Here is a 13,425-nt window from a genome sequence, read left to right as displayed (position 1 = left end):
ATTCAGTTCAGTACAATAAAGGATAAGCAAAACTTTTAAGATAACATGACTTGACATTGGAACTAGTCTCTTAAAATTCAAACTCCTGTTCTCTATTCCATACCCTCTTGTTCAAACCCATTTTTGACAAGAGTGACTATGTATGCTGCTGTACAAGATTTTTTTTATTTCATTGAATTTGTAAGGAAAGCATCAGAACAATAAACAAGCTAAGAACTGTCAAGACAGCAAGATTTGTTTATATAAAAAAAATTTATTCAGGCTAGTGTTGAAATATTCTGAAGTTAAGAGGATGTTTCATATCAACTGCTCCCAATTTAGTATCATTGGCAAACTCACTTCATGTATGTTCAATTCCTGGGTCCAGATTGTTACACAAACATTTAAGAGCACTGTCTGTAAAACTGAGCCCTGGGCAACCTCACTGGTGACTGGCTGCCAGCCCGATGTAACCCCATCCTGAGCCCAACTTGACAGCCAGTCATTTACCCATTGTATTGTGGAGTTGTCTAGCTGTATACTGGACGTTTTGTCCAGAAGGATACTATAAGAGACAGTATAAAAAGCTTTGCTAAAATCCAACCCGCTGGCTTCCTTTGGTCAACTAGATAGATGACCTTGTCATAAACGGAAGTTAAGCTGGTTAAGCAGGACTTCCCCCTTGTGAATCCATGCTGGCTATGAGCGATGACTGCATTGTCTCTGAAGTGCTTTTCGATAAATCCCAGAATAATGTTCTCCATAATTTTGCCAGGCACTGAAGTGAGACTGACAGGCCTGTAATCACATGGATTTTCCTTCTTTCAAGGACAATTGTCTTGTCTTGACAATTGGGACATTTCCCATCTTCCAGTCAACTGGGACCTCTCCAGACTACCATTTGGAAGCTTCAGTTTCATTTGTTTAATGAAGCAAAGGAACTCCCTAAAACTTCAGCAAATTTGTTCTCTTGTGTTTTATGCATTTATCTTAATGTGTAGTCTCTTAAATGTTTTCTAAATTAGAAAACCTTTTGAATTTGAAGTGTTTTTTTTATCATTTGACTTGAAATTGTTCTTTTTAGTTTGTGTTTAAAAACACTTTTTGTAATTTCAGGTGTTTGTTCTTCCACGGGTTCCTTCACGTAATATTGCTGATCAGTTCAGCTTGGAAAGTGTGCAGCACATACCAAGAATAAGATCAGAACCTTTATCCAGTAATATATATTCTCCATATGAACGAGCCATCCTCACCTGGTTGAATAAACATTATGAGGAGAATCGAAAAACTGTGTGGAAAAATTGTCAAAAAGGTGAAATAATTCTTTCACTGTATTCTTCTTTCTAATAGTCCTCTTGTAGACTTCTAAAATTGTCACTCGTAGAGCTATTGAGACAACTTACCACTGAAAATATTTTTGTCGGATAAGTTTTTGCCTACCTGTATGCATTTCCTTTCCTTGTGGTTTTGAGTTCCAAGGTCAGCATATTTTGAGTAGTGATATTCATGAAATAATTTCTGTGTTCTCTGGGTTCTTACAGCTTCTAGCCAGGCATAAAAGGTGAAGTGAGGTGTATCTTCTTGCTTTATTCTTTCCATTAATGATTTGGGAAGGAAGTGCTGACAGTAATCACTCTCTCTTCAGTTTCCTGTCTGTAGTCACATACAGTTGTTAGTGTTTGTGCTTACAGTGATGTGTTTGAGAGCTACCTTTTCAGAATTTCTAGAATAATTTTTGCATTGCCTTTATTCTAATGCCATTTAGGAAGGAAATGGAGACAAAGGTTCCAGATTATAAATCTTGTCCTACTTGCAAGATCAGTTTTGTGCCTTATGGTTGCTTGAGAAGGTTAGGCAAAATGACTTCTTCTCTTTAAGACTGACCTATGCAGTTCTGGTATTCAAATCTGATAAAACTGTTCAACCAATAGTAGTTATTACTTCTATTGCTTTGCATGATTGTCCCCTTTTATTCTTGCCCCTAACTTCATTGTCTCTTTCAGCATTGATTTTGGATTGGTAGTTAACACCAAGAAAGGACAGTCTGATGCTGATTAGGGAAGAACTCCAGAAGAATAGCTCATAAGCCACATGTGGAAAAGATTGTTGAGTGTCATTTTCAGCTTGAGTGATTTCTGAGCTGTCTGAATTATGGATAATCTATTTACATATCATCTTCCATAAGTCTCGTTAGGGCATATTCTCTGTCTTGCATGCACTTTGAACATCCCATTGCTTTTCTCGTTCTACCTGTATAGAAGAAAATTATACTAGATATTCTAAAATGTGTTGAATAATTCTGCTGATAAAATTGAAAGGTCAGTCTGCACTCCCTATATCCAATAAAAATAGATTTCTAGCTGTCAAGTCATAGTTTGGGTCTAATCTTATTATTAACTCAGAGAGCTTCCCTAGCGAAAGTAACATGACCTACCGTAAGTAGGAGTATTTGCAGTATGTTGTTTTCCTATTACCAAGCGTTCTGCTTTGCTGTGTTATCCAAGTCCCGTGTGCGTAGATGACAACTTGCAGAGAGAATGGCCAGCTAACTGGCCAGTGTTGTGGCTCACCATAAATGCTGCATGTGGATATATTCCTCAGCCCCACTGTCTGCTATCTTTATTGTATACTCTAGTAATACCTATACGTTGAGGCATGGCTAGCCTTGTTATGGCCTCTGTGGGAACTTGGTGTGGAAAGAAGGAATGTTGAAATGCATATTATTTAGCATTAAATTTTACTGAGTTATAACGGCTAAGGATGACTGGAATAAATCATAAATCTATTGGATACTACTGGGAAACAAACCCCACATACCTCAGTCCAAGTGGAATAACTCCTGATGATGCATTTTAGGGAGTCTGTTATTGAAAATGTTGTTTTAGTTGCATAAGAGTACATAAGAAATTAGAATATTAAAATGAGTTTTTTTATTAAGCAGTCATAAATTTATCAGCAATTATAAAGTAGGTTTGCTACAATAATTTGCTTCTGAAGAAAACTCCCCATAATTGGAACTGCAAAAGAACAATTTAATTACAATATTGGGGTTCTCAGAAAGTAATAATAACTTCTATTAGATAACAGACAGATAACTCAGTAGGTTAATGTATTCATTTCTGCAAGTTTGACTCTGGGTCACAAATGAAGATGAGTTTCTTGATTACTGACAGAAGAAATTTATCTGCATTACAGTTCTCTTACAATTTCACTTTACATTTCTGCTTTCAGAGGTGTGCAAGACTGGAATAAGCAGGAAGAGATTGTATATGCTTTCTTTGTGTGGGAAGTTACAAGTACTGCCTTGCTATATACACTTGATAGAGTTTTTTTTGTTCATGATTTTTATATTCTGTTTGTGAGAGGACAACAGAAATAGCTTTGTGTATGCAAATGAGCATGCTCTTTTTTCTTTTATTTCTCTCGCAAAATTACATGAATTAGCATTGCTAAAGTTATAATAATTTTAAGAAATGAGAAAATTTTGACAAATTATGAAATTATGAAAGTCATTGGGCACTGGAACAGGATGCCCAGGGAGGTGGTCGAGTCACCTTCCCTGGAGATGTTTAAGGAACGGGTTGATGAAGTGCTTAGGGACATAGCTTAAGGAGCATTAGGAATGGTTGGACTCGATGATCCAGTGGGTCCTTTCCAACCTGGTGATTCTATGATTCTATTCTATGATTCTATGATTAATATTCTTCATTTTGTACCTCTGCATTATAAAAGCTCTTAACTGTGTGATCTTATGTTGTTCTTTCCCACAGATGACCTGTCTCAATATCTCTTTGCATCCTTGGTTTTAGTCTTCACTTTCCTCTTTCTTTATTGCACTTACTGCCTCAAAATGTGTTGGTGTCTGCTACTGTGCTGTTCTTGCTGGTAAATGGGGCAGAGGACCTGATGAAAAAGGACACAGAAAAGACTGAGGTACTTGATGTGTTTGCCTTGGTCTCTTTTGGTAAGACTAGCACTGGGCAATCCCAGGACCTCAAGATGAGTTTGAAACTCTAGAGCCGGGAAGACTTAGCCCTGTGGGAGGATAATCAAATTAGGGAGCACTTAAATCAGAAAAACACAAGTCCATGGGACCCAATGAGATGCACCAGCAAGTGCTGAGGGATTGCCTTTATGAGGCCAAACTCGGTAACCTGGGAAAGGTCAGAACAATCGGTGGAAAGTTTGGAAGAGATTTGCAAGAAAGCACGTCATTCATGTCTGGAAGAAGGAGGATCCACGGAGCTACAGGCCAGTCATCCTTATTGTGTTTCTTGGAATGGTGAAAGAATAAGTAATAATGGAAACCATTTCCAAACATATGAAAGACAAGAAATTGTTAGGGAGTAGTCAACATGAATTTAAGGGGAAATGGTAATCATGCTTGACCAATCTGTTTGCCTTCCACAACAACATGACTAGCTCGGTGGACAGGTGGAGGGCAGTAGATATTGTTTATCTCTACTTTGACAAGGCTTTCAACAGCTTCCTGTAACATCCTCATAAACAAACAGATGAAGTATGGTATAGCGAAGAAGACAGTGAGTTGGACTGAATTAGGCTGGACTGCCAGGCTCTAAGGGTTATGGTCAGAGGCACGAAGTCCAGCTGGAGGCTGATCACCAGTAGTGCACCTCAGGGGTCATTAGGCTGAATTTGTTTTTAAGATCATACAGTGGAGGAGAAATTCTGTATCTCAGCAGATTTAATATCCTGATATACCATTGATCCTTTAAATTCTATGATGTTAAAGTTAATCATCACATTTGTACTTAACTATTCCTCTGAAAAAGCCCTTTTAAATGCTTCACTCCCTGCTTAACTTTTCTGCATCTGCATCTTACATTATCCAAACAGTCTGCTTTGGATAAAGAATTAGCCCTGACTAGCAATATGTCTTCGCTGTGGAGCTGTTTTCAGCCCAGACTAGACTGCTGGGTAATACATTCATACTAAATAAATGAAGATCTACCCAGGCTATATTTTTCAGTCTTCCTTTTGTTACCTACGCTACCTAAAGTGAAATGAGTCAGAGAGCCAAGCCTAAGCTACTGCAATGCCGAAAGGTTTTAAATATACATCTTTATTACTTCGTTGTAAAGTCGAAGATAACCATGTAATTCATCAGAACTCTTTCGCTTGCAAGACTTAAGATCTCAATAGTTTAAAGAGAACATTAGCAAGGACTTTACTATCTCCATATGTTCTGCCCTTACTGCTGCTAAAAATAAATATGTTTTAAAAGCAACTTGGCAAACGCTTTGGGAGGACAGACTTCTGTTATGTCTTATTGACCATAAAATGGAAAGCAATGTTGAAACTTGAGACCAAATGCTGTAAAACTGCAAAATGCAACTTTGCCTGTTCTACTGAGACCTTAATTATGCATGAAATATAAGATTCAGTGCCCACTTAAGGCGTTATATGGGCAATAGTAATGATAGGAGAGGAAGCGTGAATGAGTGTGATAAATTTTCTGTTTACCTTCTACCATTTTTTATATTCACACTTCTTTTCAACATTTCTCTCAGACAGAGTAACTACTAATAGTATGGAAAAGCTAAGAGTCATGAAAAAACCTTAAAAAGTTACTAGAGTACTGGAGTGCCATAATTCAAAACCTGTACTTCTTAAACAGAAGAAAATTCTGCAAATTAGTGAGTTAAATTATCACCTTAGAAGCCCTGTGTCTCTTCCTTATTAGTTATAGTTCTTAGTATGGTGAAAAAGATATATTATGTTTTGCAAATATGAGATTTTATTGAGCGATCTTGAAGATCTTGAAAAGAATAGATAATAATACATTTTGTATATTAGCATATTATTACAGTTTTCTGTCCCTTGTTTTCATTAACTTTTTCATTTTCTCTTCTCTCTCCTCTCTTGCTTCTTTCCACAGTTTTTAGGAAGGATATTTATGGAATCCATTGATTCTTGCTTCTTAGCAAGTTCTTAGAGACAATTGAGAAACAAGAGTTGAAGGCTATTTTTTATCTTTGAAGGGCAGAAGGGAAGGATCTCGTGTAATTTCATATAAGATTTCTTTCAGTTAATTGTTATTAAACAGGCTTTTACCAAAGAATAATTTTTACTTTTTATGCAATTGATAAAAAGCTGAATTAAGTCACTTCTAATTTTAAAGCTTTAGCTAATGAACTGCCATCGCGAGTACCTTAACTCTAACTTTCAACAAAATATTATGAGAAAACATTATTCTTGAGTGATAAATCTGGAAATTATTTCCTGAAATATAAATTAGCAAAGTTTGTAACCATTTAACTGTGTTATGTTTCCCAGCAGGACATAGGAATGAAATATAATATGTAAATATGAAGTCAAATAATTAGACTTTTCATCCTGCTCACCTTTCTGAGTCAATCTGCATAGTCCATGTTTAAGAATTGTATCAGATCTCATACCTTATGGCTGAAAAACCCATACGGTCATATCAAAATTTTAATAGAAAAGAGAAAAAGAATGATATTCCTGAGTTTTAAGTTCACATGCTATTGAGAAATAGGTGAAACTCCATGTTTAATGTATCTTTTTGGACCTTGAAGTAGTATAAAAATATTTATTTTCTACAGTTTTGCTTTTTTATAATGGCTGACATTATGCAGCTTCAGGGAAATAAAAGTACAACGAAAGATAGTCCTTGGAGCTCTGTACTGAAAAGATTCAAAGTGCTCACAGTAGGCATGTTGTTAAAAAGAGCTGTCAAAGAAAAAAAAGCCATAACTCTTAGGGCTGCATGTATTTGTGTATATGTTTGTGTGTATACATATACACATAAATATGTGTGTGTAGACTTGTATGCTTATATAAACGTGTATGTGTATATACATATATGCTGAGCCTCAAAAAACTAAATGACTGAAACAGGAATAATTGAATGGATATTATTTAGGAAGAATTTTTTTTTATTTACTTGCAATACATTTTGAGATGTCTAGATATATATATTCTACTTTCAGCTATATAAGGATCTTTGCAGTATTCGTATGTTGATTGGAATCAATAAGCTCTCTGGTTATTTGTGTAATTAATGCTACTTTTGCAGACATACCAAATGTGTAGATTGAGTAAGGTATAGCTGTATATTTAGTACTATAGCTTCACGTATTTTGTGAGGAGAAAACACATTTCAGACTATCAAGACCGAAAAAGGTACTATTAATTCATTGTGAGTAACAAACAGTGACTTACATTGAGAACATTTTTTAAGTTTGAATGAGCTTTTTTCTTTTTTTTTTTTAATAAATGAGATGATTTAGGGGATTTTGGTATTCGTTCTGAAGCCAGTATAGAAGCCAGTTATGCTCTAATGAATTACTGTGATTTATTGAATTTTAAATCAAATAATCTATAAGTGAAATGCCAAAAAAAAAAAAATAATGGTGAAACTGACTTTTTAGTCTAGAGGTTTTTGGTACCATTCAGTGATTTTAAAACTAGTTGTCTTTACAAATGGAAACTTTCTGTTGAAAAACAACAAAATGGAGACTGATATAAGGTAACAATTCTTATGTGATGCATAAAAACCTAAGGAATTTGTCATTTTAAGAAATGATTTGGGATAGGAATCAGCAAAAATAGAATAGACCTATGTAAATAGTGGAAGACTATTGGAAAATTTTATTAGGTGCAGAAATGTAGATGGTCATGCCTGAGGATAAAAGGCTTCTGCAACAGATAAATGAGGTGCATCTCGAGTGTATCCATTTTTCTATCTTTGCCCCCTGTGGTACTTCTTGAACTTTTCTGCTTAGAATTATTATGAATTGATAGTAGTATTAAATTGATCTCTCCCTGATATTTCAGGTTTTCTTATAAGAATAATTATCAATTTTGCTGAACAAGAGTTGTACCATTTTGCATGAGGCAGGTACTCTAATTTGTGTATTATGAAAGACTTCTTGTTTTCCATGTTAAGACAAATGTAAACTCACATGCTGTATGTGCTGAAGGTAGACATATTATCATTCTGTTAATCCCAAATATGTTTTTAGGAAAAGCATAATAGCCTTTTTCAAATAGTATTCAGAGGCACATTTCCTCTTATTTTTCTGTGCCCCATATTGTATACTTCAGCACCATCATTTTAAACCTTGTCCTAGTTCTAATGTCAGCACTTACAGAAAAAGTTATTGCTACATATTTCTTCTGTAAATTTTTGTAACATTTAGTACCAGATTTAAGCTATTGAAACAGGACTATAGGCTTTATTATAGCTATAGATTAGTTTTACCTCCAGGGATTTTCGGATCCCGGAATAGGAACTTTTTATTTAATATTATCAACCATTAGTACTGCATTAATTTACATTGAGTAGGAAATACTCTGCTAATGTAGAGATCTATCTAGCTCAGTATTCTACCTCCAATCGAAGATGCTTAGAGATGAGTAACAGTACAAACATATGGTAATACTTTCTTTATACATACTCTGAGACTTCTAGATTTGAAATTCAAGGCTACTTGAGATGGAGGTAGAACTTTTGTAAAATTTTACTAGACCTTTATTTTGTGAACTAGTTTAATTCTGTTTTGAATCTGTGCAAACTTCTAGCATCACATCATTCTGAAGCAGTATGTAGATTTGAAATCTATATTGTATGTGAAAGATTTTGTTTTGAGCTTGCTGCTTAATACTGTAATTTGGTAATTCCTTTACTGACAAATCTGGGGATAATTAACAATAATGCTTGGCTTCTATTCTCAATGTCTCTCCTACTTATTCAGACTACTGTCATGTCACCACTCAATTGCTACTTTTTCTTTGTATTTCTATAGTCTAATTGATTGATTTATTATAAAGTGTCTTTTCATACCTTTGAACATTAAAAGTAGTTAGTTTCAAGATTATTATGTAAATGTATTTAGTTTATTTGGGAAGTCTTACAGAATATGAGCCTAACCTTATATATATTTTTCCCTCTGTTTTTCAATAACTCAGGATTTGAAAAAAATTGCTTGTGGCTATATAACAGAAGATTTATCATTTGTGAAGACATCTGTTCTATCTCCTTTAGACATATATGAGTACATTTTGCAACTGATAGCAAGAGTTTAACTTTTTTATTGCTTGTGAAAACAGCAGAGCAGCTTCACAAGAAATACAATACTTTCTTTAATGAGATTTATTGCTATTCTTACTTTTTAATATAAAATAACGCTTAAACTGAGTGTATTGTTTAATGTTTCCTGGAAAACTCTCTTAGTTGATCCCTGTCTTTCTTGAAGTTTGGTGCCATTACTGAGTTTCATATCAGGCGAGGCTTTAGTAGAACTGAACAGAATTGAAAGTATATCTACCTGCTTATGATACAACTCTCCTATTTATGAATTCTAGCAAAGTAATTGCTTTCTCTTCAACATTATGAGATTTTCCGTTATCTCCAGATTCTGTTGTGCAGAATTTCTGTCCATCCAATTTTCCATCTAGTACTTGTATTTGTAATTGTGTGGTACAATGCATGCGTTATTAGTGGATTTCATCCTATTTGTTTCAGATCATTACTCCAGTTGTTGAAGAGATTAAATTATAGTACTTGCAACCCATTGTTCTTCCCAGTCAATTCTTTATCCTGCTTGATACTATCTCCAGATTGGGCCAAGGTAGTTTTATGCAAAACAAGTTGCAAAAGAAATTATTAAGTAATATAAAATTTAGTAGTTTGCAGTTTGATTTGTGGACTGCTGATAGTTAGGCTTACTGGTTTTCAGTTAGTTTTGTTCTCCACCTAACAGTACCTTTTTCCTATACTACCTTTTGAAAGTAGTATATTCCTTCCTTCCTTCCTTATGAAAAAGAACATGACTGAAATTTTACTGAAGTTAAAATGTCTAGTATTTCTCCTTTGGCCATAATTTCTTCTACCTATGAAAGAAATAGACATAATTTGGCCTAGAGGAGTTTATGGTGATTGTTGCTTGCTATTCTGCCAGCAAATAGGCTGTTTGTCATTATTATGTAGAATTATTATAGATACTTCTTTGATTATCTCCATTTGGATAATAGTTTTCATATCCTGCAAAAATCTTGAGGCTTCAAATCTAGTTGTAGGAATGTAAAAAACCATTTACTTTTGTTTTAGTGTAAACTAAGTAAGTTTTTTTGACAAAAAAAATGCTACAAAAACCTTGTAGCCTTTTGTACTGTTGATTCATCAGGGGAAGACCAAATCCAACCCAAACAGTGACAGTGAATATTGTTTGCTCTTTCCTTTCTCCTTGTGGGAGAGGGTAAACATCTAAATCTGAAAAAATTCCCACATAAATTTTGGGTTTGGCAGACCTACAGACCTGATTTTTCTACATTCAGGATGAAGTAGGAGTGAGAATATGTATTAAGTAGATGTAAAATGTGTTTCAGAGACTTTTTAAAGGCTATGAACAATCTAGACTTATAAAACAAAAAAAAAAGAAAATTAATATTTAGAGTGCCATTGCAAAACTTTGCTTCTTCTCTCTAGAAATGTGTATTTTCAAGCATTGGTATAACCTGGCACAAGAAATATAAGGACAATGCTGTTACGTTTGGTTACTGCATGCATGCCACATGATGCCATTATAAGTTAAAAATAAAATTGCCTATTAAAAATAAATAAATGCAGGAATTAACTTAGTCCCATATCACTGAATTGAGTATTAACGTTACCTCCTTCAGTGTTGAGTGGCATCAGCACTCTTATTTTAGATCACTTACAGAGGCCTCTTGCAGTATGTTCTAGCTTTCCATGATCACAGTAAATGTCTGAGTACACTACGTAAGAGTGACTGCATATCCCCTTCGAGTTAATCCTACTTGATTAGTTTGAAGTATTTTCACCTATTGTCATGGGTGAGATGGAGTAAAAAAGCAGCCTGTGAAGTAGCAGGATATTGGTGTTTGTTGAAGAATCAGTAAGATCAGAGCTCTCATCCTATTTGATAATTTCACACACTCAGTTGCTCCACACAGTCATATGTTTAGATTCAGTATGACCTCAGATTCCCTCCATGGGAGGGAGCTTGCTACTGGTCTGAAATCAGACCAGACTCGTGTCAATTCATGCTGTGCTGCTGCTCATACCAGTTTCAGGCATTACCTCCCTGAATCCCTGGGCATCCATGGTCGTTTGTCTCTATGCATCTTCCTGCTCTTCAGGATCTCCCAAGATATTTCCTCCAGTTAGGAGCTTCTTCACCTTCTTTCCCAGTCCCCTGTCGTCTCTACAAGACCACTGCTTCTTTTTGGGAATGCTTCTTTTTGGGAATGCTTCTTTTTGGGAATGCTTCTTTTTGGACTCCTTTTCGTAACTCCAATTCCCAGTTTTCCCAATCTAAATAGTCTATGCGCAGAACCACAACTCACTATCAGCCTAATTGGTGCTGCCGATTCATGCTTCTTCGTTAATGGGAGGATTAAGAACATGCCACTTCAGTCCAGGTTTCATAAAAGTTTGCAGCCAGCCCCTATGTGATGCAGCTAGCAGGAACCTGTCTCAGATTTTAGAAATTCTATTTTGGATATTTCCTCTCTCTCCTTTCCCTAAGTGATGCACTGTTATCGACTACCTGTTGGCATTCATGTTTTAAGCTATTTTTCACCTACAACACCCATCAACCAGGTTTTCATTATGATGTTGGCTTAGAATCTTTATCTTAAATATACGTTAGTAAATATGATTTTTTGCCAGAAGCACCAATACAAATGAAATTTAATACGTATGTATGCTTAGAGAAAAATGAGGTATCCTGAGTAAGATGTAAGATTTCCTTTGTTTATTTCTATTCTAATTGATAAGTGTATTTAAGAACTTAATTATTGAAGAGTGGTTAACTGGCAGATTTTCTGCTAGATGTGATGTAATTAGGAAGAATACATTATGTTTTCTGACTAATTTATTCAAAAGCATTTGAGTTAAGTAGGTTGATTGATAGTAGAAGGATTAACTGGAAAACAACAAAAATACTTGCGGAAGTTTATAATTAGCCAAAATGGGAAAATATCCCACTTCATGGGCCTTTTTTTTTTTTTCCCCTTCGTGCTCTGATGTATCTAGGCTGTAAAGCTGTAGATCAATAAATGCTTTTTAAACAATAGTGCTGCCATGTTCTATTTCCACTGGCACAGTGGCTTTTTTTTTGTGGCTGTGTGGATTGATGTGATCTGGATTAAAAAGAAATGTTTTGCCCTTTCTTTTTAAGCCAGCTTTGCTGCCACACAGGCAGTTCTACCAGCATGAAAAAAAAAAAGGATTAATGGAGATAAAGTACACGGTTGGTAGAGACAACTGGTATTGCCTAAGTGTGCACAAGTAATATTCCCACCAGAAGCCTAAAGATAGCTAATGGTACACTTAAAGCAAGATTTAAAGTTAAATAGGACAAACAATAAAATTTACTTTTTGATCGAAACATCAGGTTTAATGAACTTCCATAACGAGTCTGAGCAGATGAATCTAGGTGATGAGCCATAAGAACAATTCAGTATTGAACCTAATTTAAAATGAAAGCCGAAGTAGTTAATCTGAAAAAGTTAAAAAAAATACATGGAAATGGTGATTTATTAAAAATACCAATATTGTGTGCTGAGAGTAGGTCTGAGTTCTATTAATAAAAAAAGAAAGAAAGATTATTGAATTTTATGATCAATAATAAGATAGATTTATTTATTAGAAAGACTAACTTCTTAGGAAGTTATTTTTGCTGTTTTTAAAGTATTTGTTTTGCAGTGACTATTTCAAACATTTTTGAAATAACTGCAAGCAATTTACCAGGGGGTTGGGATGAAATTAATATCTTCTGATGTAGACATTTGTAAAATAGATGGCTGAATTTAGTTAAAATTAACGCTATTCCAAGTTACATATTGAGGCCCATAATTTACTGTGTTCTGTTCCTGTAATATGTAGTAGTCAGACTTCGTCTTTGGTACTTTGCCCTCCAGAATTATTAAGTACCCTTAATCTTTGAGCTTTCTGCTTGAAAAAAGGTTGCTTCAGGTAAACAACAGGGAAAAAATCTGACACATTGACATTTACTTTCTTATAAAATTTATAAATGAATGTTTTAAATGTGATTTGCAAACTTACAGAAAATGAAATTTTCATTCTTATCCTCTTAAATTCTGGTTTTTTTTAACTGAGCATACATTTCACGAATATTTAGAATATAATATAAATTGTTTTTAGTTTTCTTTCTGTTGATATTAATGAAACAACAGCAAAAGAAACATCATTGGAATTCTAAATTGAATTATAAATTTCTTCAAGAAAGGAGATTTTTTAAGATGGCAATTTGAAACATCTTCTTTTTTTAAATACTCTTGAAGAAACTTGCTGTTCCTGTAAAAGGAAGAAGTTTATCTCTTTGTTAAGCCAACTCATTTATTTAAACTATTAGACCTTATTTTTTAATAATGAAAATGGAACAAAATAATACTTTAGAGCCTTCTAAAAGA

General features: G+C 34.5%; 1 protein-coding gene across 1 annotated transcript in view; it reads left to right on the top strand.

Annotated features, from left to right (window-relative positions):
• CFAP47 (cilia and flagella associated protein 47) overlaps positions 1 to 13,425 on the top strand; it is a 296,277-nt gene that overhangs the window by 69,579 nt on the left and 213,273 nt on the right. Inside the window, exon 33 of the mRNA XM_054060306.1 lies at positions 1,096 to 1,291. Coding sequence (XP_053916281.1) covers positions 1,096 to 1,291 — 196 coding nt within the window. The remainder of the gene's footprint in view (positions 1 to 1,095; positions 1,292 to 13,425) is intronic.

This window comes from Cuculus canorus, chromosome 1 (assembly GCF_017976375.1).
Source record: "Cuculus canorus isolate bCucCan1 chromosome 1, bCucCan1.pri, whole genome shotgun sequence".
NCBI classification, from domain to species: Eukaryota; Metazoa; Chordata; class Aves; order Cuculiformes; family Cuculidae; genus Cuculus; species Cuculus canorus.
The sequence above is the reverse complement of the archived record's forward strand: the minus strand, read 5'-3'. Positions and strand labels throughout refer to the sequence as shown.